Genomic DNA, 27,462 nt, shown 5'->3' with positions numbered 1-27,462 from the left:
TGTTTTTATTTTCCTGTCTTAAGGATTATTTGCTTAGATATGCTTGCAAATATGTAATATCCTTTGAGAAGATTTCTCTGTTTCTCGTGTAAAAGAGGGGGCCCAATGAATGAGTTATTTTCCATATCATGTAGATCCATAAAACTTCAATAATTCAGTCCCTGTAACCTGTGTTGTCTATTTGTGGGGCTAAGACTTTTCCTGTTGGAATAGATAATACTGTAACTGTTAATGGCTTGGTGGGTTTAAAAATTCTGCTTAATATGGGAAGAAGAGAAAACCAATAATCAGGACTTCATTAGTGGTATAAAAATATCCTTAGCTTTCCTTAATTGTTCCTATTATTCTGATGTGCATGCTCAGTCGCTCAGTTGTGGCCAGCTCTTTGCGACCCCATCCATGGGACTTTCCAGGCAAGAGTACTGGAGTGGGTTGCATTTCCTCCTCCACGAGATCTTCCCAACCCAGGGATCAAACCCTTGTCTCCTGGGTTTTCTACCACAGAAGAGCCACCTGGGAATTACTGTAATTCTGATATTTAACACCTTTTAGAAGTTGAAACACATTTAGCCAGCACTTGTTGACCATGGGAACCATGATTACCTTCAAAGGAGATAAAGATTTCTAAGTTATGATTCCTGCTCTAAAGAGGTTTATAGCATAATAGTTGAGTCTTTCTAACTTTTTTCTTTTGCATCTCCTGTATATACAAACGACTTGGTCTTGGAGAAAAAAAATGTTTAACTGAATTTTAAGTGAACTTTCCTAGGAATGTACAAGTACCCCTTGCCCAAAGCATAGGCTGATATAATTTTCCCTTTAGTTTATAGGATTTTTCCTAGCAGGAAGCCCTTAGGAGTGCCATCTTTCAAGAGTTTGTAAATTAGAAATTTGGACCTCAGAATGCATTTTTACTCTCAGAGCAATAATAATCTTAAAAAGTCAAATGTGTCATTATATAAAATTGCTATATGCTTGGGAGTAGAATAAAATTTGGTTTTTCCTTATTGCCTTATTGATGATTGCCTTGCGTGAATTTATAGAGACTGAGAAATGATGCACAAAACATTTCTAAATGCTATACTCAGCACAGTGACTCCAACGATGTGGCTATATGGAGGAAATATTTGAATCTGTCAATCACTTGTTTTATTGACATATTGCTGAAGGTAAGATGGTTCCCAGAGAGCTGGATATCTGGCAACTGACCGACAAAAGAATATATAGGAAAAAGGAAATTTTGTCATTTTAGCCAGATATATTGGCATTTTGGAAGCAATGCTTTTTATTACTCCCTACTCAGAATAATAGCTATAAGGCTCTAATTTTAAAAATTGATCTTAAAAGTTTTTTTTTAAAATAAGAGTCTGTCTACCATATACATTATTTTTTTTTGTAGGAGGGGATCCAAAATGAATTTGTGTAGTATATTCTTTGAGGGTAAACTTAAAATTCAGAGGGAATGGTAAAAAATCTACATCCATCTTTTCTTTAACTTGGTAATCTACTATGATCCCGGTGATCCTGGTTCTACATAATCTATATATTCTTTTTAATTGGATTCCCACGAATTAGGTCCCATTAAACTCTATTCTGGGCTTCCCTTGTGGCTCAGCTGGTAAAGAAGCTGCCTGCAATGTGGGAGAGCTGGCTTCAATCCCTGGGTTGGGAAGATCCCCTGGAGAAGGGAAAGGCTACCCACTCCAGCATTCTGGCCTAGAGAATTCCATGGACTCTATAGGCCGTGGGGTTGCAAAGAGCGACAGGACTGATCGACTTTCACTCACAAACTCTATTCTATTTGTTCCATAAATGGTTGTTTTAAGGGGTTTTACAGAAATATACGAAAAGTTGAAAAGACAGGTTAATTTTACATTCCTCTCCTAATAAAAATCATTGCAGTAGCACTGATTATTTGAGGAAATCTGACCCTAGTACAGGTTCTTCTCTTGAAAACCTTCTTATTAACTTTTGAATCGAATTTTGACCCACTTTGGAAACCTATTTGATTCATCCTATTATAGAGGGGCTTGAGTAAAGGAGAGGAAGAAGAAAAAAGACATCTTAGAATGAAGCACAGTTAAATTATGACAAAATTCAGTGGGCATTCAAAGAAATGTTTAAAAAAATTTAAGAAGTATCAAGTTAAAAAAAAAACACTATCATTTAATGTGACACCCTGGCAAGAATATATATTGGAGGAAGGGATATTTTTTTTTCTACTCACACTCTATTATAACCAACTATTTACTTATTGGCCTTCCCATTATCTTAAGGAGCAAGATATATTTAGTGATTCTCAGGTTTGGCTGCATATTGGAAGTATTTAAAAATATAATTCCTGAGTTAGTTGACCTAGATGATGAAGCCAGGATATTAATACTATTTCATGTTCCCATTGTACTCTGATGTAAAGCTTGGGTTGAGAATCACTGGTGTAGGGTACTTTGGTTACTAGCACAAGTTCTGGCACCAGTAGGTAGTAGAGAAATATTACTTAAATACTTGAATGGCATTATGAATGTTTATTCTATGAAACAAATAAGAAATATATAGCCCAGGTTTTGACCTTCACAAGTATGCTTTTACTGATGAGCCTAATAAAACCAATACATCCTCTGCATGAACAACATGCATATTTGTGCTACTTTATAGTATTTATTAACTCTTAAGAAAAGGCATTTGGAGTTCATTCATTACAAATATCTACATGAAATTTAACATTTCACAATGAACTCTCTAGAAAATCAGTGAGTGTTCATGCTATGGGTCAACCAATATCATTCTGTACAGTTAGAGAAGAAAAAAGTCTGTTGGCCAAAGTATATGTTGCACCTATGTATACTCAAATATAAGATACTTTTTTGTATTGGAATTGTTCATATTTTAACTCTGCTTTTTCTAGAGGTCCATTTTTTTCCCCCAACACACATTATCAGGCATTTTGGATATGGCATGTTCAGTGGTTAACTGCAAGTAGTGTATTATATCTAGTTTACTTTTGAAATGAAGTATATCATTAGACATGTTTTGTGTGAAGGTTAAAAGAAATAGTTTTTCCATGGATTATCGTCCATCTTGAATAATCCATATCTATTGAATTCATATGTGCTTTTTAAAAGTTCTGATGAAAGAATATTCTTCTAAGGTCTAATTGGGAATTGGGGAGGAATCTCACTGCTTGGGTATAACCATACACCATACAACCGAAATATTTACAATGTTCCTGTGTTGTTTGACTTCCCTAGTGGTTCAGAGGTTAAAGCATCTGCCTGAAATGTGGGAGACCCGGGTTCAATCCCTGGGTCAGGAAGATCCCCTGGAGAAGGAAATGGCAACCCACTCCAGTACTCTTGCCTGGAGAATCCCATGGAGGGAGGAGCCTAGTAGGCTACAGTCCATGGGGTCGCAAAGAGTCGGACACGACTGAGCGACTTCACTCACTCACTCTGTGTTGTTTAGGATAGGCCTAGCTAGATGAACTACAGGAAAGGAACTGTTTGGATGGTGCTATGTGATGTATTCTCCCTGATAAAGTTGAATTTCATAATTAAATTTTATATTTTCTATCTTATTCTCATATCAGAAATTTTTATAAGAACAGATACTCTTCTTGTACTGTAGAAGAGCCCATTTAATTGGCACCTACTTAGATATTTAATTTATCAAGTGAGTGAGTGATGTAAAACTGTTCAAAGATCAGTGTGGTGAAAAAACTCATATAAGTCTCAAAAATTAAGACCTAATAAAAAGATTTAAATGTACAGTGGATGCTGATCCTGAAATGAGGCTATGAACCAAAATTATTTGGGGAACTTTTTAAAAAACATCCAGTATCTTGCCCAAATATAGGTTTCTTGGAATAAAATCTTGGAAACAACAATAAAGGAAGAAATGATGGCAATGATTCATTTTACTCCTTCTTTACACCAGGTGATTCTGAATGTAGCCAATTGGGCAAGAATCCTATGGATGAGCATTTGGAAACTACTATAAAATGGAACATATATTGGACAAGGTATCAAGAATTGGGTTCTCAACAAAGTCCTACCGTATAGCACATGGAACTCTGCTCAGTGTTATGTGGCAATCTGGATAGAGGAGAATTTGGGGGAGAATGGATACATGTGTATCTATGGCTGAGTCCCTTCACTGTTCAGCTGAAACTATCACAATGCTGTTTGCTAATCAGCTATACTCTAATGTAAAAAAAAAAAAAAAGGTAAAAAAATAATACCTGGGTTCTAATCTATACCTCTGCTTCTTAATTATTTGGGACAATTCACTTTACCTTGACAAATTTTAATCTTAAGGAAGGACTTCATTTCTAGATAATTCTCCAGTTATTTATAGCTAGTATATAGCAATTCTTTTATCCTCCATGACTTCCTAAAGCAAACCTCTAATAAAGGAGTAAATAGGCAATAAGATGATAAAGTAAAATAGAAAATTAAGCTGTATTGACAAATAAAAATTCCTAGTCTAGGGCTGAACTGTATGTTGTACCAGAAATTTATGCATGTGTATATAAGTTTTTATATGTCCATCATCTAGGTTATATTCATCAATGATCAACAAATTAGAAGATTCTATGGCTGCACATTGGTTCTTAACATTTCAAAGATACTACCTCCAAAAAAACTACCCCTAAATGTTAGTACAAGAGATTTGCAGAAGCATAACTTGTTATCTTCCCAATTTTATCAAGCACCATTTTGATGTTCTAATAGCTCCTCATAATCAGAGAACAGAAGTGTCTACATCAGCAAAATTATTAATTTCCTTATCATTGCCTTTAGTTATTACCTGTGTATGCTATACACAGATTTACATTCCCATATCTAGTAATATATAGCCTAAGTGCTTAATGTTTGACACAAAAGAGAAGCTCAAGAAATATTTGTTGAATTAATAGAAGAAGCAAGAAAAAAAAAAGGAAGGAAGCATGAGAAATAGACAGAAAAAGGAAAGTTGGGCTTATTTTAACGAAGATAATGAAGATTTCCAAGTTGGTGTGTACCACACAATCCATTTCCATTAGCTTATGAATCTTCCATTAGAATTTTGTTGGAGCATGTGGACTTCCCTTGAATGCAAAACAGCAAGATATTTAACAGAACTTTCAGAATCAATTCTGAAAGGAAGAACTCACCTTTTTTAGAGCAGAGGCTTTCACTGACTGGCTTTCCCTCCTCGTTGACATCTATTTTCATCCAGCTATGGAGGTACTTTCTGCCCTTCTTGACCACTACCCTGGGGCCTTGTTTCTTGAGAAAGAGAGAGGCATTTTCCACCTCAAGGAACCCTTCCTTCTCATAGCAAGTCCATCGAGGAGCCTGGGAGCAGGGGGCAAAGATGGCGGCCCGGCCAGGGCCACCAGAGGAATTGGAGATGCCCAGGCACAGAGCAGATTTAACATGAAGGAGCTTTCCATCCTCAGTCCACGTCCACTGCTGGTTCTGGTTTGTCCTACTGCACAAGTCCATGACCACTCTCTTATTTTTGAAAAGACACTGTTGTTTCTGGACATGGACAATCTGAAAACCCTCTGGAAGATGAGAAGCTCATCAAGTGCTATGCAACAAACCATAAAACCCACCAGAAAACAAAGCAACCCACCCACAAATCAGCCTGGTCAAAATACAAGGTTTATTTATCTTTTGCAATTGCTATCATTTAAAGTGAATAGTTCCAGATTCAACACATGTGATTTAAAAATCCCAAAGCAAACAATGCAAAAATGTCACACTTAGCTTCTTTTCTTTTCCTTTCACATGGTTTAGGGAAGAAAATACGCCCCCATTGAAATAATGAAAGGAAGCTTGGAAAAGAAACCAAACCATCCAAAGAATACAGTGAGATATTTTAGCCTAAATATTTAAATGCTAAAGTTATATAAAATCCAATTCCCATTTTAACCATTTCACTCCTTCCACCTCACCTCCATTCTCCACTCTAAAGAAACACTCCATTTTCCAATTCTTAAGTTACCACTGCAATAAGTGTTTGTATACAAATGGATGAGTTTGAATACAGTTTTTGAAAATTAAGTATATTTATCCCAAAATAAAACAAAATTTTCCATTTTTCTAAGCACATTCTCCTAGCTAGTAGTAACTAATTAAAGTATTGATTACACAAATTAAATTTTTATAATACTATAGAGAGGAATTTTTCTATTTTGTGACAGTATCTACAGTCTTCCCTCAAATGTTAATGAGAAAACTGAATACCCAATTGTTAGACATCAGATTAAAAAGTGAAATATTCAGGCTCAAAAGCCATCTTCAAGGTGCTTTTACTTAATTTTCTCAGCTATTCCATTAAAATATTCAGACGTTCCAAATAACAACTTCCAAATAAAACCCACCACAGTTCCTCAACTCCCTTTAATTATATATATTTTCTTTATTTAACACAAAGGAAACCAAACTATAACTTGACAGAGAAAAAGCAGAAAGATGCCACAGACAGTTGCATAATAATATGTTTTCCCCACCTTGGGGTTGCTTTAGTTTCTGCTGTTCAGATGCCATTTCAGGAGCTGCCTGAGGCATTTGGAGGACACCAGAGGAGGCCATTTATTTTCTTTTGGGGAGAAATCTCAGCAGTGTGGGCATCACAGGCTCCTTTTATTCCCCCTCCTCATCGTCTCTGGCTAAACTGCCATGGAGACCTGGCTCCATTTCCGCTTTGTTTCACACACTTCTCAAAGGACAGAGACTCCTTTGCTGGCTATTGAAGAAATGCCTCAGGAAACTTGAGGCAGACCCACTCACCTGAGTTCACGAAGATGAAGCAGGTAAGAATCGCCATGTAAAATTCAGCCTCCATTTTCCACTTAACGACTGTTCATGCTTTGCTTGGGGGAAAAAAAAATTCTCCCAGATAAGAGAAGCAAAGACTAGGAAGGAAATGTGCCTTCATGGTGGGGGGAAAAGTCAGTGACGAGCACTTCCTCCTATTGAATTGTTTGGGGGAAGTTTTACACCAGTTGTCCTTTTGTCTGTTTCCTTAGAAAGAAGGGATTATGATTACTTCTCTTTTTTTTTTAATGTCAAAAAAAATTCCAGCCCCCAGGAGCAGAATGAAATGTGTGCGTTTTCTTCTACCATCCCTTTGCCACACGACTAAGCTCAAGAGGGAAGAAAAGAATTGTAATCTTAGGTAATTCAATGTTCCTACAGCATTACATCTCTTCAGGTGATGTGATTCTGCCAAACAAACACCAACCACGTAATTTATGAGGGTCTATGACGAGGGATATGAAGACATAAACATGTATTGTGTGTATAATGACAGCTGGAAGTCTATCGAGGAAAACCACATAATGATGGCACTTCTAGATCACTATCACTCAAGTGATGGCAATACTACATTTTGAAATTGTCATCTCTACTGGGGAGAGGCAGACTAAAATTACACCCATCACACTGTTGACTTCAGGCTTTCCCCCAGAGATAATGGTCTCTCTCCAAAGAAGAAAAAAAAGCACATGCCTTACTCAGCATTTAGTATTAAGAGTAGTTTATTGGCAGTAGGAAACAAAGTCAACATAGCTGCATTAAAAATTCATATGTGAGCAGAACATCTAGTGTTTGCTGAGTGTAGTTTTTTTTTTTTTTAACTTTGTCTCTTGAGGAGTAAATCATTTCAGAGATTTAAGGATACCCATGGCAGTATCCTTTTAAAGAACCACTGGAAATGGGACAGGTTACATCAATTTCAAAGGCATCTGCCTTTTACTGGGAGAGAGATTTCAGGTAAACATTATATTCAAAAATTCTTTCTCAGTAAAAGAGAGACAAGTATTTAAAATTCTTAATACATCATAGTTGCTACAAATTTGTTTTTCCCTTTGAAAGTAAAATGACTCACAATGTAGAAATACAGTGGATAGAATTCTGGAGCAGAAACCACCTCTATGCTCAATAGTAGAGAGTAAATACATATATACCCAATGACAATCATTGTGCTCTGTAATTGTTTGATAGGAGGTACTGATAAACACACATTTAATAGGTAATATTTCAAGACACATTTCCATATAAAATAGTTACTGCTTTTGATTTTTTTTTCAAAAACACAGACTTATTGTTAAAAATCCATCATCAATCACTTGCAACTTTAGTGGCAAGATTCTGGTAACTGAGAAGGAATTAGCACTTAAAATAGGAACAGTTTAACAACTGACAGTCCATTCACAAGACAGATTTTGCAAACATTAAAGCATCTAAACACACAATAATAATTTCTTCAGCAGCTCTTCAAGGTATCATCTGATGACATATATTTCATACATATATTCTGTGTGGCAGATAGTCAGTACAGACAAAACAAATTCCTCCTTAGCAGTGTGAGAAATCAACCAAACCTCCATCAGCAGACGACCTTCAGAATAATTTAGGGGATGCTTACAAGTGTATTCATATACACAAGAGGCTGGAGGACTTGAATATGTTGCCATCTTTCACAATCCATGCCCCGACTTGGCTTCATGGCTTCTCTTCCCTTCCACTGCGGGAAGCTCCTTCCAGAAGCCTTGAGTGGGTAATCAGCTAATCACCCCTAGAGATCAAAGGTCTGGTAAGTCTTCAGAGAATCACTGGACAGTCTCTGCTGAAAGTCTGCTCTCGTACAGGCACAGAGCATGATGCACAAATTCATACTGCTCACTGGTTTGGACCATTCCACCCCTGCAAGGAAGAGATAGTATAAGTTATTGCTAACATCCCACCATCTCAAGTAATGCAGAGACCACCCTCAAGTGAAAGTGCTGTGCCAAAGACACACAGAACAGTTGGCATGGTAATTCCTTTGTTGTCCCTCTTTCCTATGTCCAGATGACCTGATAGATGATTTTAATATGCTAATATATATGAAGGGATTAACAAGTGTCTGCTACACAGTAGGCATTTGATTAATTCAACCAACATCATTACTGGGGAGGCAGTACAGCCTTATGGTTAAGTACTTGGACTTTGGAACCAGACTGTCTGAGTTCAAATCCCTCCGATGTCTGTCTTAGCAAGGGCAAATTGATCTTGGGCAAGTTCCTTAAAATGTTTTTATCTCAGTTTCATCTGCTATTGAAGTAGGAGAATAATGGGATTATTCTCACAGGATTATTGCTAGGGTTAAATAAATTCACTTCTATTTGGAGTGTTAGTATTACTTCTAGGGTGCCTTATCATTCTTCTTATGTTATACATATTTATGCACTTGGATTTGATTGATGTAGGTTTACTAAACAAAACTCAACTGTAAAATGTTGCTCTTTCTACAAGTTAAAAGAACTACCTTGCAATGGTATATTTGAGTATGTTATGGGGAAAAATATTTTGGGTGTGGTGTGCTGGGTATTTAAACACAGTAGCAGGAGATCCTTAAATGAGTTGGAAAAAGAGAATTGGTTCTTGCTTTTCCCCCTTAGCTAATGTCACTATCATCACTAGTTATTCCATGTACCATATGTTTAAGATTAGTGGAAGGTACCTAACTTCATGAGAAGTAATAACACTGCTCCTTATACGTTTATACATAAAGGAGGCATATTGAATTTTTTTTGATAATGGTTCCTTTACCTAGCAAAGCTGCTATAGTTATATAAATGTTATTTTTCCTGCTCACTGAGTAACTGCATCCCTTATAGTAACTATGTGAAGTCTTATAAAGTCTACATAACTCTATAACCAATACTACAACAAATTTTAAACTTATTAGTTCTTCCTAGTGGCTGTTGTTACCATTCGGAATAATTGTTTTCAGGACTTTCAGCACTTCAACTTTAAAAATGAGATATATTGCTTCACTATAATGTGACTTCTAGTTAATGGTAATAACTGAACTTGGGCTTATATCTAGGTTTACTTGCCCACTTCTATAAATATAAGCTTACAAAGTATTGAAGCAGTAAGATTTCACCCTCTTAAACAGTAGTGTTAAGTTGGAAACACTTCATCCTTCAGAACTACACTAAACAGGTCAAGCAATTCAGTTCAGTTCAGTCGCTCAGTCATGTTTGACTCTGCGACCCCATGAACTGTAGCACGCTAGGCCTCCCTGTCCATCAACAGCTCCCAGAGTCCACCTAAACCTATGTCCACTGAGTCAGTGATGCTATCCAATCATCTTATCCTCTGTCTTCCCCTTCTCCTCCTGCCCTCAATCTTTCCCAGCATCAGGGTCTTTTCCAATGAATCAGCTCTTTGTATCAGGTGGCCAAAGTTTTGGAGTTTCAGCTTCAACATCTGTCCTTCCAATGAGCACCCAGGACTGATCTCCTTTGGGATGGACTGGTTAGATCTCCTTGCAGTCTAAGGGACTCTCAAGAGTCTTCTCCAACACTACAGTTCAAAAGCATCAATTCTTCGACACTCAGCTTTCTTTACAGTTCAACTCTCACATCCATATATGACCACTGGAAAAATGATAGCTTTGACCAAACGGACCTTTGTTGACAAAATAATGTCTCTGCTTTTCAATATACTGTCTAGGTTGGTCATCACTTTTCTTCCAAGGAGTAAATGTCTTTTTATTTCATGGCTCCAATTGCCATCTAGAGTGATTTTGGAGCCCCCCAAAATAAACTCAGCCACTGTTTCCAATATTTCCCCATCTATTTCCCATGAAGTGATGGGACTGGATGCCGTGATCTTAGTTTTCTGAATGTTGAGCTTTAAGCCAACTTTTTCGCTCTCCACTTTCACTTTCATCAAGAGGTTCTTTAGTTCTTCTTTGCTTTCTGCCATAAGGGTGGTGTCATCTGCATATCTGAGGTTATTGAGATTTCTCCCGGCAATCTTGATTCCAGCTTGTGCTTCCTCCAGCCCAGCGTTTCTCATGATGTACTCTGCATATAAGTTAAATAAGCAAGGTGACAATATACAGCCTTGACGTACTCCTTTTCCTATTTGGAACCAGTCTGTTGCTCCATGTCCAGTTCTGACTGTTGCTTCCTGTCCTGCATACAGGTTTCTCAAGAGGCAGGTCAGGTGGTCTGGTATTCCCATCTCTTTCAGAATTTTCCACAGTTTATTGTGATCCACACAGTCAAAGGCTTTGGCACAGTCAATAAAGCAAAAATAGATGTTTCTCTGGAACTCTCTTGCTTTATTGATGGGATGCCCAAATGATGTACTTGGTAATAGAGAGGCAAATACATGATTTTTTTGGTGACTGCAACTCATTGGCAGAAATATATCATCATTCCTTTTCCATAGAACTGCATATTTTGTTGTACTAAAGGCCGCTTTCTGGTCAAAGTGTTCCTTGATCCTAAGTCGACAACAGGAGTAGCCAGCTGAGGTGATGACTTTTCTCAGCTGGATGATGACATCTGGGCACACCTAAAAACAGCAGGTGTCCGGAAGATGCTGGCTTAGACTGTGAGGCTTGGGAGAGCCAGCCACAGGAAATATTGAGGCCGCTCTAGGGAGCTGAGGGGCACCTCCCTTCCTCTGGCGTCTGCACAGCCCATTAGGCTCCCTCCTTAAGCTGCAGACTGTCTATGGAGCCTTATATGTGCTCAGTCTCCTGGGCTCTGGTCTGTGAATTTCCTCTCACCATTTACTTCACTTTGAGACAAGATTTTCCCCTTCTTATATGTTCTGGTGAACACTGGTATCTACATGTCCACCTGTTGAATGAATGAAGGTCAAGACTAGGTTTAATCACCGTCTTACCCCAGAAAAGTCAGCAGTGTAATTTTAAGGCTTGGAGTATATTTACTATGACATTCAGTTAACTAAGTCAAATGTTGTTTCTGCCGGCGAAGGTGGAGAAGATGTGGAAACAAACTCATTAGTTTCAGGCTAGCAAAACTCTTGTAGATATCAAGGCTTAAGGGAGGTGTATGAAAAGTGAGGTTACTTCTCACTTGTTTTGAAAAATAAAAGGGAAAGATTTGGCATCTGAGGGATCCTCAGAGGGTATGCATTCCAACTGCCAACAAAAAGCTGCCTTTACAGGAGGGAGAGGTCTACACGGTAGATGGTCAGCTATTTTCTGCCGGGGGGTAGTTAGCCTTTGCCAAAGTTGGCAGGAAAACTTTTGAAGACATCAGAATGAATCTGCTCCTCTTTAACTTTCACCCGCCCCATTGGTCAAACTGAAATAACCGTAAAAGCCTTAAGGTTCCTCTTAAGAGTCATACAATAGCTCTCTAAGTGTTGGAAAACAACCATCAAAGTCTCATAATCTTTTCTTCTCTAGACTAAACATCCTGTGGTCACTCAATATTTCTATGCAGCCTGGTTTCCCTGTCACTCCCCAGTCTAGCCTCCCCTTTCTATAGGCTGTTTTTATCAAGTATGACCTTCTTAGAGTGTTGTGTCTACTCCCAATGAGATCAGGTCAGTGGGAATATTTCCCTCTCTAGCTGCATGTTATAAACCAAAGAGTCTGCTTCTGCAGGTATACTGGGTGGAAAGATCCTGCAGTGCCTACCGAGTGCCTGGTGCTCAGCAAGTATTTTAGGATATTGAGTTAAGGTTTGGGTTAAAGAAAAAGCCCACAGTATTATTTCTGAATGTGAAAATCACAGCTCTCTTCCATTCTGTACTTATTTTTTTTCAGACTAAGTGCAGAACTTTGTTTATTCCTATTCAAATTGTTGATTTCAGCACAAAGTTCTTATTTACTGACATCACTATTTCTATCATTCAGTATATTAGCTTTTATTTCTCACCCCCAGATTGGTGTCTCCCAGATAGTTAACAAGCATGCCTGTATCTTTTTATCTGTCATTTATAAAGGAGTAGAAAAAGACAGGGCCAAGACAGGGTCTTGACTACAAGTAATTTGATATCATGAGATATACTGTCTAATTCCATTTCAAAATTATTTCTAACTAGATTTTAGGTCCTTTAAGAGCAGGCATGATGTTACAGTTTATGCATATTTCCAAAAGTGGAAAACATTTACTAGTCTGAAGTAAATTTTCTTGTCAAGTACGTTACTGAGACCAGGCTGTCTCATGTAGTATGAAAACATATAAGCTCTAGCATAAAAGAAGGGAAGGGGCATCACAGAATGCATTAACTGGAAGTTGACTCAAAATCAGGAACTGATTACAATCATCTTTTAAAATATTATTTCCAATTACATGTATTGGTATGTAGAACACTGCCTATATTTTTAAGACCTTAAATTCTAATAATTTAACCTGCAGATTTTATTTATCCTGTTATGGGACAAATACAGTCTCTTATAGGCTGACCATAGTGCTTAAAACAAAATATATTTATGGAATAAATGAACATAGCAAGATTAATCAGGAACCCTTAAGAGAGCCCCATACTAATTCAGCCTCCAGGAGAACTCTGACTCAGATTGCAGGTACCTTTCGGGTCAGACAGGGCTCCAAGGACTTGCTGAGGTCTGGATCTATATTACTGATGCAAAGTTTCTGAGCAAGCTGGTCTTTAAAGGTAAGAAGCAGGAATTCTCTTTTTATTACTTTAAAAGGCATCATCCAACATTTTCTTTTTATTATGTTAAAAGGCATCAGTCAGTTCAGTCGCTCAGTCATGTCTGACCCCACGGGCTGCAGCATGCCAGGCTTCCCTGCCCGTCACCAACTTCTGGAGCCTACTCAAACTCATGTCTATCCTGTTGGTGATGCCATCCAACCATCCCATCCTCTGTCGTCCCCTTCTCCTCCCACCTGCAATCTTTCCCAGCATCAGGGTCCTTTCCATTGAGTCAGTTCTTTGTATCGGGTGGCCAAAGTATTGGAGTTTCAGCTTCAGCATCAGTCCTTCCAATGAATATCCAGGACCGAGTTCCTTTAGGATGGACTGGTTGAATCTCCTTGCAGTCCAAGGGACTCTCAAGAGTTTTCTCCAACACCACATAAAAGGCATAAGCAAACTCAATTATCAATGCACTAAATAATCCTTGATCTCCAACAGATCATAGTTGAAAACTCAACCAAGGTTAAGAGTTCCATGGTGATCAAGATGATGTTTCCGTGGAGAAAGGCTGTCATCAGTCAGGCAGCATGCCAAAATCACCACCATTACCCAACATACTGTATTTAAAGCACTATCTCTCCTTGGAGAATCCTGTTTAGATACAAATCTTTTCCTGAGGGGTATAACACATTAAGGTACAATCAGTTCAGTTCAGTTCAGTCACTCAGTCGCGTCCGACTCTTTGAGACCCCATGAATCGCAGCATGCCAATACCTATTGCCAAATGGGAATTAGATTATCAAAAATGAGTAAGTGCATATAAAGGCAGGGCAAGGCAACCCAGTTAACCATGAGAGCCATTGTGAGTATGAAAAAACTTGAGATGCCAAAGCATCAGGTTCATTACCAGTAGGGACCAAAGAGTGTTAAGAGGTAAAAAGACATCATACACTGTTGTCAAGACAAATTGTCTCCACCACTTATTAGCTGCTTCACCCTTATTATATAATCTTTGCTGTGCTGTTTTCTTATCTGCAAAATAATGAGTAATCATCTAACCATATCTGCTTGATAGTACTGTTGTGAGATATAAATGAACAGTCCATTTAAAAATATTTATTACTATACAGCTTAGCATGTGCAGATACCATAGTGTTAGCTATTCTTTGGTGCTATCTGGGCTGGATGGTAGGCTATGGAATGAGCCCTCTGAGGACCTTATAGAACTAAGAGCACATTGGGCAGAAGACTGCTCTGCCAGACTGCTCAGGCTGGGCAAGCCTAGATGTGCTTAGTTGCTCAGTCCCGTCCAAATCTTTGTGATCCTTTGGACTGTAGCCCACCAGGTCTATCCATGGGATTTTTCCCACAAGCATACTGGAGTGGGTAAGCCTAGATGGAAAAATTCAAATATGTTTTAAAATATGAACCAGCCTAGAAGTCACCTACTAGTGAAGAGTCACCTACAGTGGAGGTACATGACCTAGTAGAAAGAAGGAAGCCTGGAGTCAGACAGATTCAAGTTTGAAACCTTGAATTCAAACCAGCTACATGCTTTTGAACAAATCACTTATTCTGTCCCAGCTGAATTTTCCTGACCTGTAAAATGAAGTTAATGACAAACCTCATCAAGATCGTGAGGATCAGATGAGTCAGAGCCTGACAACGTCTAGCCAAAGGCTATTCATAGAATTCCCAGGAGCCCAGGGTTCTACCACAGTGTCTGTGTGGGGAAGGAGGGTGTCCTTAGACTGGTTCCTAATTCCAGTTTTGACCAAGGCATTTCTCTTTACTCTTTCTTCTTTCTTTCTTTTACAAATTATTGTTATTGGTTTTCCTTATCAGTGTTTTGTGGAAGATTTTGTCTTCCCACTGTTTTGTTTCCCCCCCCAAAACCACTGGTTTAAAACCAGTTTTAAACCAGTGGTTTAAAAACCACTGGCCTGGCAAAGAGTGTTTACCTAATAGGCTTCAAAATTTGCAAGGTTTAAATGAGATAATCCATAGAATGCTTAGCACAGTTGTAAAATGAAAACATCTCCTGCCATATCAATAAACAAGCAATATCATAGCTAACAGCAATTTCTGGCCTCCAAATGTGAATGAAAGTGAAAGTGTTAGTCGACCTCATGGACTGTAGTCCACCAGGCTCCTCTGTTCATGGAATTTTCCAGGCCAGAATACTGGAGTATGTTGCATTCCCTTCTCCAGGGGATCTTCCCATACCAGAGATTGAACCAGATTCTTTAACTTCTGAGCCACCAAGAAAGCCAAATGTGAATGAGGGCTCCGAAAACTGTGACCTACCCAATCCCCTCACCTCGCTCCCTGCCCCACTGAGGAGCTGGGGGGAATGAAACAGCTATCTACCACTCTTCAAGATGAACAAGTAAATAGGATTTGGCTCCAGATAGCTGAGGTGCATAAGGACGGAATGAATTCAGTGAGCCCAGAGGCTTGCAGGTAGATGTAAGAGATGTGGGTTCGATCCCTGGGTCAGGAAGATCCACTGGAGGGCGTGGCAACCCACTCCAGTATTCTTGCTTGAAGAATCCCATGGACAGAGGAGCCTAGTGGGTTATGGTCCCCAGGGTCACAAAGAGTCAGACATGACTGAAGTAACTTAGCAGGGGAGGCTTGCATCTTCTCAAGCGTAGATTGCTAAATTCCTTAACTTGATACCTGATCTTTGATGTTCGGACTACCTGCTCCCTTTGTTGTAAACTTGTATATAGCCTGACTCCCCTTCCACCTTCTTGGAACAGTTTTCTCAGAGCTACTGAGATGCTGTCTCTGTGGGGCTGGGAGTCCTAAGCATTCCCACCAAATAAAATAACTCTCTACTTTCAGGTTGTGATTGTATTTTTTAGTGGACACAGTGGCTGTCACTTAGTGAGTATTAAATAAATGTCACATATTCTCTTTTGGTAAATGCTTGGTTAACACAAACCCTTAGGGTGATCACGCACCTGATTTGCTTGGGACAGACCTGGTTTACTCCTGCTGTCCTGGTCTAATTATTAATAAAGCCTCCTTTTCACCCTCAGAAGTACGTTGGTTTATACAAACTATCTTTCACTCTAATTATGCCCCGCTTTGGAAGAAAGTCACTTCTATTGCAAAAATGGTGTTGGGTGCAAGGCTCTGATTTCTTTGAGGCCACAGAATATGAACAGTGTGCATGGCCAGGCCAGAAAGAACTCAGACCAACTGCCCTTCCAGAAATGTCAGATAACTCAAGTCACATCAGCCCTGCCAAACACAAAAATCCATATCATCTTGGTCTTCTTGCACAAAAGCACGTAGCCATGTCAGCAGAGAGTAATCTCAGGTTAGAAGGGAAAAAACTATATATTTTTTCCCCTTTGCTCCTGGGAGGGTGTGTTGAAAAAAAAAAAAAAAACAACATTGCCAGATGCCCAGGAGAGAGATTTGGTTTTTAACATGTTAAAATTGTGACCTTTTGTGACTATTAACTCACACATACAAAGAGCAACAAGCCTTTCCTGCTGCACCGCCCAGCGCGTATCCGGTCTAATCAGTAGACAGAAGAAATTCTGCAGCAGTGACTCATTTCTGGGCTAACAATGGAACTGACGCTCCTTGGCTTTTTATTATTTTCAAATCTGGAATTCTTTTGGTAAAGTTTGGTACAGTAAATTTAGAACAAAAGGTGTGGATGATAATGTGCCTCCTGGGTAAAGCTCTTATAGCTTGGGCATGAGTCAAACACAGCTAACGTTTGGAGCTGAACTCGGGATATCTTGGACAGACGTTTTCTCCATGTCTAAACACCATGTCATTTCAAGGACTGAGAATGTAAACTAAATGTTTTGATTGATTCTGACCAGGTATTTTGAATGTGGATGTTTTCTCTACAGAGTATTTGTAGGGCATAAAAGCCAACACAAGTCAAATGATAATTTAATGCCCTAGCAGATCTTGAGTTCCCCATATTTTTTTTTCCTTAAAGCTGGTCAATTTTCTTCTGAACATCCAGGTTAACACTCAATTGAATCCTAGCTGAGAAGAAGGAAAAGTTGTCCTGACAACCACTTGGAAGATTCGGTTTGCATAATCTGTTTTACAAGAGGACATCTTGTTACGGCCTAGGAACTGTGATGTCAAGGAAATCCAAACCAGGTTTTAAGCTTTATCTTCAAGTGTTCTTAAAATAAGTAAACTAAAGTGTTCAATTCCTGATCTTCCAATGAGATTGTTGACATTCACTAATTAAGGGGATCTCTGTGATGAGTCGGGATTGCAAAAGGTTATGGTTCAATGCAAGACAAAAGTTAACAACAACAACAACAACAAAAACTAAGAGGTGGAAATTTTAGCTTTGGAATTATTTTAACCAAGTTTTGGAAACAAAGAATTTTCTGGGGACACATGTCAGCTAAGGAAACTGATGGCATATGTATTCCTCCTCTTAGGTTGTTATAGTTAAAAAAACCCCATCAAACTAAAGTGATTAATCAAAACATTTGAACAATGATATGACGCACACTGGAAGCATTTTTCTATCCTGTCTGGGAAGCCACAAGTAAGAACTTTGGATGTCATTACAATTTAAGGTCCCCAAGGTAAGGATGTACAAAGACAACTGCAGATTTCACTACTGACTCTCAAAAGGGAGGATTAGACAGATTGTTTCCTGTTTCTGGGGAAGGAAAAAAGGGGGGAGGGGGAAGAAGAAAAAAAAAAAGCCTTTGAGATCACAAATTATTTTATGTGTTTCACTTCCCTAACTCTGTTTTCAAATTCTTCCAGAGTTCAGAGGTGCTAAGTGGGATGAAAAGAAATACAATGAGGAAAAAATTGCCTGACGTCAGCCTGCAATGGAGCACATTCCTTTCCTCCCTGCCTAGATGTTTTTTGATGGTCACATATGGCTCCTTAGTCATTCTCCATAAGCATATGAGGCAGTCTCTGAGTATCCTAGGCCATTTTATTACTAGGTATTATTATTTCTTTTAAAGGACAAGTATCTCTCCTACTCAATGTGTAAATGACCTTCATCACTATCTCACACCACAAACACATCGTACGAAGTGAAAGCTGCTCAGTCATATTCGACTCTTTGTGACCCCATAGACTATATAGTCCATGGAATTCTCCAGGCCAGAATTCTGGAGTGGGCAGCTCCTCCCTTCTTCATGGGATCTTCCTGACCCAGGAACTGAACTGGGGTCTCTCTGCATTGCAGGCAGATTCTTTACCAGCTGAGCTACCAGGGAAGCCCAAAACATGGTATCAGTTCAGTTGCTCAGTTGTGTCTGCCTCTTTGCGACCCCATAAATTGCAGCACACCAGGCCTCCCTGTCCATCACCAACTCCCAGAGTTCACTCATGTCCATTGAGTCGGTGATGCCATCCAGCCATCCCATCCTCTGTCGTCCCCTTCTCCTCCTGCCCCCAATGCCTCCCAGAATCAGAGTCTTTTCCAATGAGTCAACTCTTCTCATGAGGTGGCCAAAGTACTGGAGTTTCACCTTTAGCATCATTCCTTCCAAAGAAATCCCAGGGCTGATCTCCTTCAGAATGGACTGGTTGGATCTCCTTGCAGTCCAAGGGACTCTCAACAGTCTTCTCCAACACAACAGTTCAAAAGCATCAATTCTTCAGCGTTCAGCCTTCTTCACAGTCCAACTCTCACATCCATACGTGACTGCTGGAAAAACCATAGCCTTGACTAGACAGACCTTTGCTGAAAAAGTAATGTCTCTGCTTTTGAATATAGGTTGGTCATAACTTTTCTTCCAAGGAGTAAGCGTCTTTTAATTTCATGGCTGCAATCACCAGCTGCAGTGATTTTGGAGTATACATAAGCCTAAATGAATCTCTTATAGCAGGCTCTAAATATGGTGAAATCTGGTTGGTTTAGCTTTAATAGCAACTGGAATTCTTAATTAGGTGGTATCGTCACAACAACTTAGTGATATTTAGTAAGATAATAAGGGCTTTCTAAGTAATAAAATAGGATAATTTATAAGCACTATGATATTCAAAGTATAACCATCAGGTTGAAGTCCATGAAATATTCTACTCTTAAAAAGAGATCTTTGCACCAGAAACAGGTTGGAGACCTCTGATAAGTACCACTTCTCCTTCTACATACGGAGACTCAGAGGCCTAGAGTGACGAGTGGTCACACAGGAAATTAGGGGCAGAGCTAGGACAAGCTTCAGGCTCCTTAACATCTGCTCCAGCAATCCCTGCCACCTTTCTCTAGTTGTTGCCTGCTTCCCAGTCTCACCAGTGTGTGTGCGTATGTGTGTGTGTGTGCATGTGCGCACACGCATGCTCAGTCCCTCAGTCGTGTCTGACTCTTTGCAACCCCATGGACTGTAGCCCATCAGCCTCTCCTGTCCATGGATTTCCTAGGCAAGAATACTAGAGCAGGTTGCCATTTCCTACTGTCGGGGATCTTCCCACATCAGGGATAGAACCCTTGTCTCTCGTGTCTTCCTGCATTGGCAGGCAGATTCTTTACCACCTCGCTACCTGGGAAGCCCTGAGATGCATCAGCCAGTGCTCTGTCCCAACTGCCTGTTACCGACTTTATCTTTTAATCAAAAATGAACACAGTGGCAATGAAGGAATGATCCATGAATGCACTTCTAAATAAAACACCTGTGGGTGCCCAGCACTGAATTTGAACTCCCATTTGGGAAAAAAAATCCTATTTTAGTTCAAAATATGCTCAAAAGTATTATTAATAGGAGACTCACAGACTCATGGATCTTCAGGGAGAACTATAACATCTATTCATAGATGTTGCCCAAAAGCCAATAAAAATAATGTCTTGCCAGAGAACGAGGAATCCACCAAATGGCTTCGTCATTGTTGTTACACTGGAAGCATCCATTCAGCATAACACACTCATCTCTAAATCAGACCATTTGAATTCATTGCTAAAATGCAGACTTGTGATCTGAGTACAAATTGCCTGTTTGTGTTATGTTGAATAACAATGATCAAGCATTGTCATTACGTTTTTGTTTTCTTTTGATTAGGTTTTTGATCCTACTCAATGCTCAGACTCTTGATTTATCAGTCATGTAACCCATTTCCAGTATCCAAATCACTTTTTTCTTTGCTGTTAGCCAGGCCTTGGGCTTCTCAGAGGAGGCAGGTAAAAGTGGCGGGGGATAAACTATAAAGATGTAGTGTCCAGCTTCGGATCACTAGTGGATAGAGGCTGTTGTTAAAAAAGGTATGAGAGGATAGGAAAAATCTGGTGGAGCCTGAACTCTCAAGAGTTCAAAGTATTAGCCTTACGATATATCGACTCCATCTTTTGTAGCCCTTTTATACTAAGCTAGATGCTCCAATTAGTCAGTCCTGCCCTTTCCTTCGGAGAAGGCAATGGCAACCCACTCCAGTACTCTTGCCTGGAAAATCCCATGGGCAGAGGAGCCTGGTAGGCTGCAGTCCATGGGGTCGCGAAGAGTCGGACACGACTGAGAGACTTCACTTTCACTTTCCACTTTCATGCATTGGAGAAGGGAATGGCAACCCACTCCAGTGTTCTTGCCTGGAGAATCCCAGGGACGGGGGAGGCTGGTGGGCTGCTGTCTATGGAGTCGCACAGAGTCGGACAAGACTGAAGCGACTTAGCAGCAGCAGCAGCAGCAGCAGCCCTTTCCTTTCACCTTTTTAATGGTCTCCTCCCAGGCTCACATTCCTCTGCCATCTCTAGTTTTCTCTTTGGCACCAAACTTGGAAAGAACAGCTTATATTTATTATTTTATAATTTCCTTCCCTTTCATTTAGATAGTCTCGGGAGGTGTTGTGTGGTCAAATAAATGTGAAAGAGCGCTTCAAGTAAGTGAAATGGATTACCATGCTGGGGGATGCTTTGTATCTTTTAACACTTTAATACTTTTTGTGACTATCCAGGTGGAGATGGGTTCTAAGAAACATAGCATAGAGATTTTTTCCTCAAGATTGAGAAACTTTTATTTATTTATTTATTTATTTATTGCCTGAGTATAGGCTAATCTGTACTGTAGCTAATCTGACATGTAGCAGGTTCTCAGAGTTTAACTAATCATTAAAACGTGACCTGAGGGACTTCCCTGGTGGTCCAGTGGTTAAGAATCCGCCTGCCAATACAGGGGACATGGTTCGATCCCTGGTCCAGAAAGATTCCACGTGGCTCAGGGCAATGAAGCCTGTGCACCACAACTCCTGAGCCTGTATGCTGCAGCTGCTAAAACCTACACACCTCATGCCTGTGCTCTGCAAGAAGAGAAAGCCCAAGCACCACAACTAGAGAGAGTCCTGGAGCAGCAGTGAAGACCAAGTGCGGCCAAAAATAAAATAAAGAGTTTTTTAAAACCTTTACCTAAAAAAAGAGAGGCCCTGAGAAACATAGTCTGGAAAAATCTGTTAAGCAATCCATCTTGCTTTACCCAAAGTGGGGGCTTCCCAGGTGGTGCTAGTGGTAAAGAATCCACCTGCCAATGCAGGAGATGTAAGAGATACAGATTTGATCCCTGGGTGGGGAAGATCCCCTGGAGAAGGAAACAGCAACCAGCTCCGGTATTTTTGCTGGGAGAATCCCATGGACAGGCAAGTGGAGCCTGGCAGGCTATAGTCCACAGGGTCACAAAGAGTTGGACACGACCGAGGCGACTCAGCATGCGTGCATGCTCCCCAGGCACCTGATGCATGTTCAGCAGTAATGTTCAGTAAACCTTTGTCAAATACATGAACGCATGTGTGATTCAGGGGGACTGCTCGGAGCAGAGATCTTGGGTGAATGTTCCACAGCACACAGAATTCACACCCACTTACAAACACCCACCCTGAAATATCCCTTGACAGGGACGACTCCATTGGTTTGACACGCTCAGTCACATCAGCCTCTCTCCCTGTTCTGAGGAAGACCCTGTATTGGTTTCATGCTCTGCTGTCACCATCTTGAAAGAGTTAATCATTTTTTCAAATAGGGCTCCACATTTTCATTTTTACTGGTCCCTGCAAATCAGGTAGCTGCTCTTGCCAGAGGTGTCTTCTGCCTCTCACCTTCGTAGTGCACAGAGCTGTCTGGCAGTCTCAATGGCAGAACCTCTTCTGGGGCCCTCTCTTCAATTCCCTTCATCAAAACCTCTGTTCTGAATGCCTTCCTGATGTGTGGACTTACACTCTCTAGCTAACATACCCTAAGCTGGAAAAGGCTAGGTCACCCTGTTTAATGTGTTAATGGCAACCTACTCCAGTGTTCTTGCCTGGAGAATCCCAGGGACGAGGGAGCCTGGTGGGCTGCTGTCTATGGGGTCGCACAGAGTTGGACATGACTGAAGTGACTTAGCAGCAGCCAGGAAGATATAGGGGTTTCCCTGGTGGCTCAGAAGGTAAAGAATCTGCTTGCATTGCAAGAGACATGGGTTCAATCCTTGAACTGGGATTATCCCTTGGAGAAGGGAATGGCTACTCACTTCAGTATTCTTGTCTGGAGAATCCCATGGACAGAGGAGGCTGGCGGGCTACAGTCCATGGGGTCTCAGAGAGTGGAACATGACTGAGTGACTAACACATACACACTTCTCACCTCTCAACTCTAGGCTCAAGAAACTTTAAAAGAATAGCTCTTTAAACAAAAAGATTGGCTCTCTAATAGTAGTGTTTTAGACATTTGCCACACAGAGATATTTTAGGCACCCTCTATAGATAGATATTTTGGAACAAGGCAACATCGCTATGTTCCTGAAATTATATTCTTAAGACAACTGCTGACAATATCACTCTACTCATGAAACAGCTGTCCTTCATGTTAACCATTGTTTTAAAAATTGTGGTGTCACTGCATTTTTCATTGACAAAGAATTTTCAAAGAGCTATGTTTTTGTCTAGCAATTTTGCGATAAACCTATTCCAAAAACTTATTTACTTTTAATCAAGAGTCATACCTTGAGTTAGAAATCAGAAGTCCCAGATGCCAAAGAGGTCTACTTTGCCAATTTTCTTAGCTAAATTTTATCAGACTTATTTTTTAAAAATGAGGCTAAAGAATATCTGTTTTCTGACTCTTGTGTTCATTTTTGGAGTTAAATGAGATGTGCTTTGATGACTATGGTGGAATGGTCATGCTTAAATAAATCTCTGTAATTAATAGCACATTTGGGAATGTCTGAAGACACACCCCAAACTGAAGGTAAGGATGACCACAGAGACCAGGATTGCAGACAGGTTTGAAGAACTGATGAAGAACAATAAGCTGCAAAAGCAGAAGGGCAGACATTCAGATTTTCTAAAGCCAGTTTTCCATTTACTGACATAAGTTAAAACATGGTCAACAGCAGCAGTCACCTATAAATCGGGAATTTTGAAAATGAAATATGACAATAAATGGATGAAATAATGAAGCAAGACACAAGAAGTATTGGAAGAAGTTGGATGGGGTCAAAGAAAGGAGTGAGGTTTTCTGTTTTGCTTTTTATAACAAGTAAGAAAGTGCAAATTGTATTCATTTCACATGCTAGCAAAGTAATGCTCAAAATTCTCCAAGCTAGGCTTCAACAGTATGTGAATCCGAGAACTTCCAGATGTTCAAGCTGGATTTAGAAAATGCAGAGAACCAGAGATCAAATTGCCAACACCCATTTGAACATAGAAAAAGCAAAAGAATTCCAGAAAACATCCACTTCTGCTTCATTGACTTAAGTAAAGCCTTTGATTGTGTGGATCACAACAAACTGTAAAAAATTCTTCAAGAGATAGGAATATCTGACTACCTTACCTGCCTCCTGAGAAACCTGTATGCAGGTTAAGAAGCAATAGTTAGAACTGGACATGGAACAACAGACTGGTTCCAAATTGGGAAAGGAGTATGTCAAGGGAGTATTGTCACCCTGCTTATTTAACTTATATGCAGATACATCATGTGAAATGCTGGGCTGGATGAAGCACAAGCTGGAATCAAGATTGCTGGGAGAAATATCAATAACCTTAGATATGCAGATGACACCACCCTTATGGCAGAAAGTGAAGAGGAACTAAAGAGCCTCTTGATGAAAGTGAAAGTGAAGTCACTCAGTCATGTCTGACTCTTTGCGACCCCTTGGACTGTAGCCTACCAGAATCCTCTGTCCATGGGATTTTCCAGGCAAAAATACTGGAGTGGGGTGCCATTTCCTTCTCCAGGGGATCCTCCCGACTCAGGGACTGAACTCTGGTCTCCTGCATTGTAGGCAGACAGTTTACTGTCTGAGCCACCAGGGAAGTCCTGATGAAAGTGAAAGGAGAGTGAAAAAGCTGGCTTAAAACTCAACATTCAAAAAAGTAAGATCATGACATCTGGTCCCATCACTTCATGGTAAATAGATGGGAAAAAAATGGAAACAGTGACAGACTTCATTTTCTTGGGCTCCAAAATTACTGCAGATGACTGCAGCCATGATATTAAAAGATTCTTGCTCCTTGGAAAAAAAGCTATGACAAGCATAGACAGCATATTAAAAAAACAGAGACACTAATTTGCCAACAAAGGTCCATCTAGTCAAAGCTATGGTTTTTTCCAGTAGTCATGTATGGATGTGACAGTTGGACCATAAAGAAGGCTGAGCACTGAAGAACTGATGTTTTTGAACTGTGCTGTTGGAGGAGACTCTTGAGAGTCCTTTGAACTGTAAGGACATCCAACCAGTCCATCCTAAATGAGACCAGTCCTGAATATTTATTGGAAGGACTGATGCTGAGACTGAAGCTCCAATACTTTGGCTACCTGATATGAAGAACTGACTCATTTGAAAAGACCTTGATATCAGGAAAAGATTGAAGGCAGTAGGAGAAGTGAACGACAGAGGATGAGATGGTTGGATGGCATCACTGACTCAACTGACATGAGTTTGAGCAAGTTCCAGGAGACGGTGAAGGACAGGGAAGCCTGGTGTGCTGCAGTCCATGGGGTTGCAAAGAGTCGGACATGGCTGAGCGACTGAACAAAGGAAGTTCACAAGAGAAGGAAAAAACAAGAAAATCTATATTAATCCAAAGAATGTTCAAACTACCACACAATTGCACTCATCTCACATGCTAGCAAAGTAATGCTCAAAATTTTCTAAGCCAGGCTTCAATAGTACATGAACTGTGAACTTCCAGATGTTCAAGCTGGATTTAGAAAAGACAGAGGAACCAGAGATCAAATTGCCAACATCCACTGAATCATAGAAAAAGCAAGAAAATTCCAGAAAATCATCTACTTCTGCAGATCAAACAAACTGGGGAAAATTCAAGAGACAGGAATAGCAGACTACCTTATCTACCTGTTGAGAAATCTGTATGTAGGTCAAGAAGTAACAGTTAGAACCAAACATGGAACAACAGACTGGTTCCAAATTGGGAAAGGAGGTATATTGTCAAAGCTGCATATTGTCACCCTGCTTATTTAACTTATATGTAGACTACATAATGGGAAATGCTGGGCTGGATGAAGCACAAGCTGGAATCAAGATTGCTGGGAGAAATATCAATAACTTCAGATATGGAGATGATACCACCCTTATGGCAGAAAGTGAAGAGGAACTAAAGAGCCTCTTGATGAAAGTGAAAGAGGAGAGTGAAAAAATTGGCTTAAAACTCAACATTAAAAAAAGTAAGATCATGACACTAGTCCCATCACTTCATGGCAAATAGATGGGAAAACAATGGAAACAGTGACAGACTTCATTTTCTTGGGCTCCAAAATCAACGCAGATGGTGACTGCAGCCATGAAATTAAAAGATGTTTACTCCTTGGAAGAAAAGCTTTGAAAAACCTAGATAGCATATTAAAAAGCAGAGACATTACTTTTCCAACAAGGGTCCATCTAGTCAAAGTTATGGTTTTCCCAGTAGTCATGTATGGATGTGAGAGTTGGACTATAAACAAAGCTGAGTGACAAAGAATTGATGCTTTTGTACTGTGGTTTTGGAGAAGACTCTTGAGAGTCCCTTGGACTACAAGGAGATCCAACCAGTCAATCCTAAAGGAAACCAGTCCTGAATATTCATTGGAAAGACTGATGCTGAAGCTCAAACTCAAATACTATGGCCACCTGATGTGAAGAATTGACTCATTGGAAAAGACCCTGATGCTAGGAAAGATGGAATGCAGGAAGCAAAGGGAACGACAGAGGATGAGATGGTTGGATGGCATTGCCGACTCAATGGACATGAGTTTGAGCAAGCTCTGGGAGTTGGTGATGGACAGGGAATCCTGATGTTCATGGGGTCGCAAAGAGTTGGACATGACTGAACGACTGAACCAACTAATGTTAATCCTACGAAGGAAGGAAGGCAAAGAAAAGACTTTCCAAGGAAAATTTCAAGGAGATGATCTGCTTCATAAACAACAGAAGCAGCTGCTTAGGATTTATGTAGGAGGGATCTTGATGAATAAATCAGTTAGTATGATTTCGAGACATGTATTGGCAGTATTTCAAATCCAGGGGGTAGGGAACCTATATAGTTTAGATCAGCAGAGAAGTGGAATGTTTTGAAACTCCTACCTGGAACAAAATGACAAGCCTTGTGGGAAGACCTTGGTATTTATGGGAGGCCAAGGCTAAATTTTCTGCCTATTTGCTTTAGGAAGGAAGGAGTCGATGAGAGGAGGCCTTGTGATATGGTTTAAAAAATGTATTTGTGATTTTCTTCAAAGTTAGAGGACAATTTGGTAGACTTGACAGAGTCAAGTGACTGGGAAGTAGAAACCAAGGTGGATGTCAGGCTACAGAAGCAGGTAGGGGAGGAGGGATATAGGGGTGGGTGAATAGACAAGATCTAAGAGGCACAAGAGCCTAAACAATGAACAAACCAAGCCCCCTTTATTCAAGGTGTTTCAAATAGAGTCAGATCAAGGGCACGGATGTGAACTGGAGTCCCTAGGGATCTGTGGATCCCATGAAGGAGCCTTGTTTACAGAAGCACAAAGCAGAAGAGATTAAAGTCACTCCAGGAGCAGCTCCAGGCTGAGTGGGTGCTGCCCGCACTCTCTAATGTAGGTTCTCTCTTCTTGGTGAAGGTAGGTCCCAGAGTCTGAAGTGAAGCAAATGAA

General features: G+C 40.1%; 2 protein-coding genes across 2 annotated transcripts in view; both read right to left on the bottom strand.

The window, feature by feature from the left end:
- PTPRB (protein tyrosine phosphatase, receptor type B) overlaps positions 1 to 6,894 on the bottom strand; it is a 121,474-nt gene extending 114,580 nt beyond the window's left edge. The window contains exons 1-2 of the mRNA XM_005680175.3: positions 6,780 to 6,894; positions 5,153 to 5,548 (exon numbers count right to left, since the gene is read on the bottom strand). Of these exons, the coding sequence (XP_005680232.2) occupies positions 5,153 to 5,548; positions 6,780 to 6,834 (451 nt within the window). The 5' untranslated portion in view covers positions 6,835 to 6,894. The remainder of the gene's footprint in view (positions 1 to 5,152; positions 5,549 to 6,779) is intronic.
- PTPRR (protein tyrosine phosphatase, receptor type R) overlaps positions 7,505 to 27,462 on the bottom strand; it is a 279,908-nt gene continuing 259,950 nt past the window's right edge. The window contains exon 14 of the mRNA XM_005680173.2: positions 7,505 to 8,696. Within this exon, the coding sequence (XP_005680230.2) occupies positions 8,603 to 8,696 (94 nt within the window). The 3' untranslated portion in view covers positions 7,505 to 8,602. The remainder of the gene's footprint in view (positions 8,697 to 27,462) is intronic.

The sequence above is a fragment of the Capra hircus genome, chromosome 5, assembly GCF_001704415.2.
Source record: "Capra hircus breed San Clemente chromosome 5, ASM170441v1, whole genome shotgun sequence".
Taxonomy (NCBI): domain Eukaryota; kingdom Metazoa; phylum Chordata; class Mammalia; order Artiodactyla; family Bovidae; genus Capra; species Capra hircus.
The sequence above is the reverse complement of the archived record's forward strand: the minus strand, read 5'-3'. Positions and strand labels throughout refer to the sequence as shown.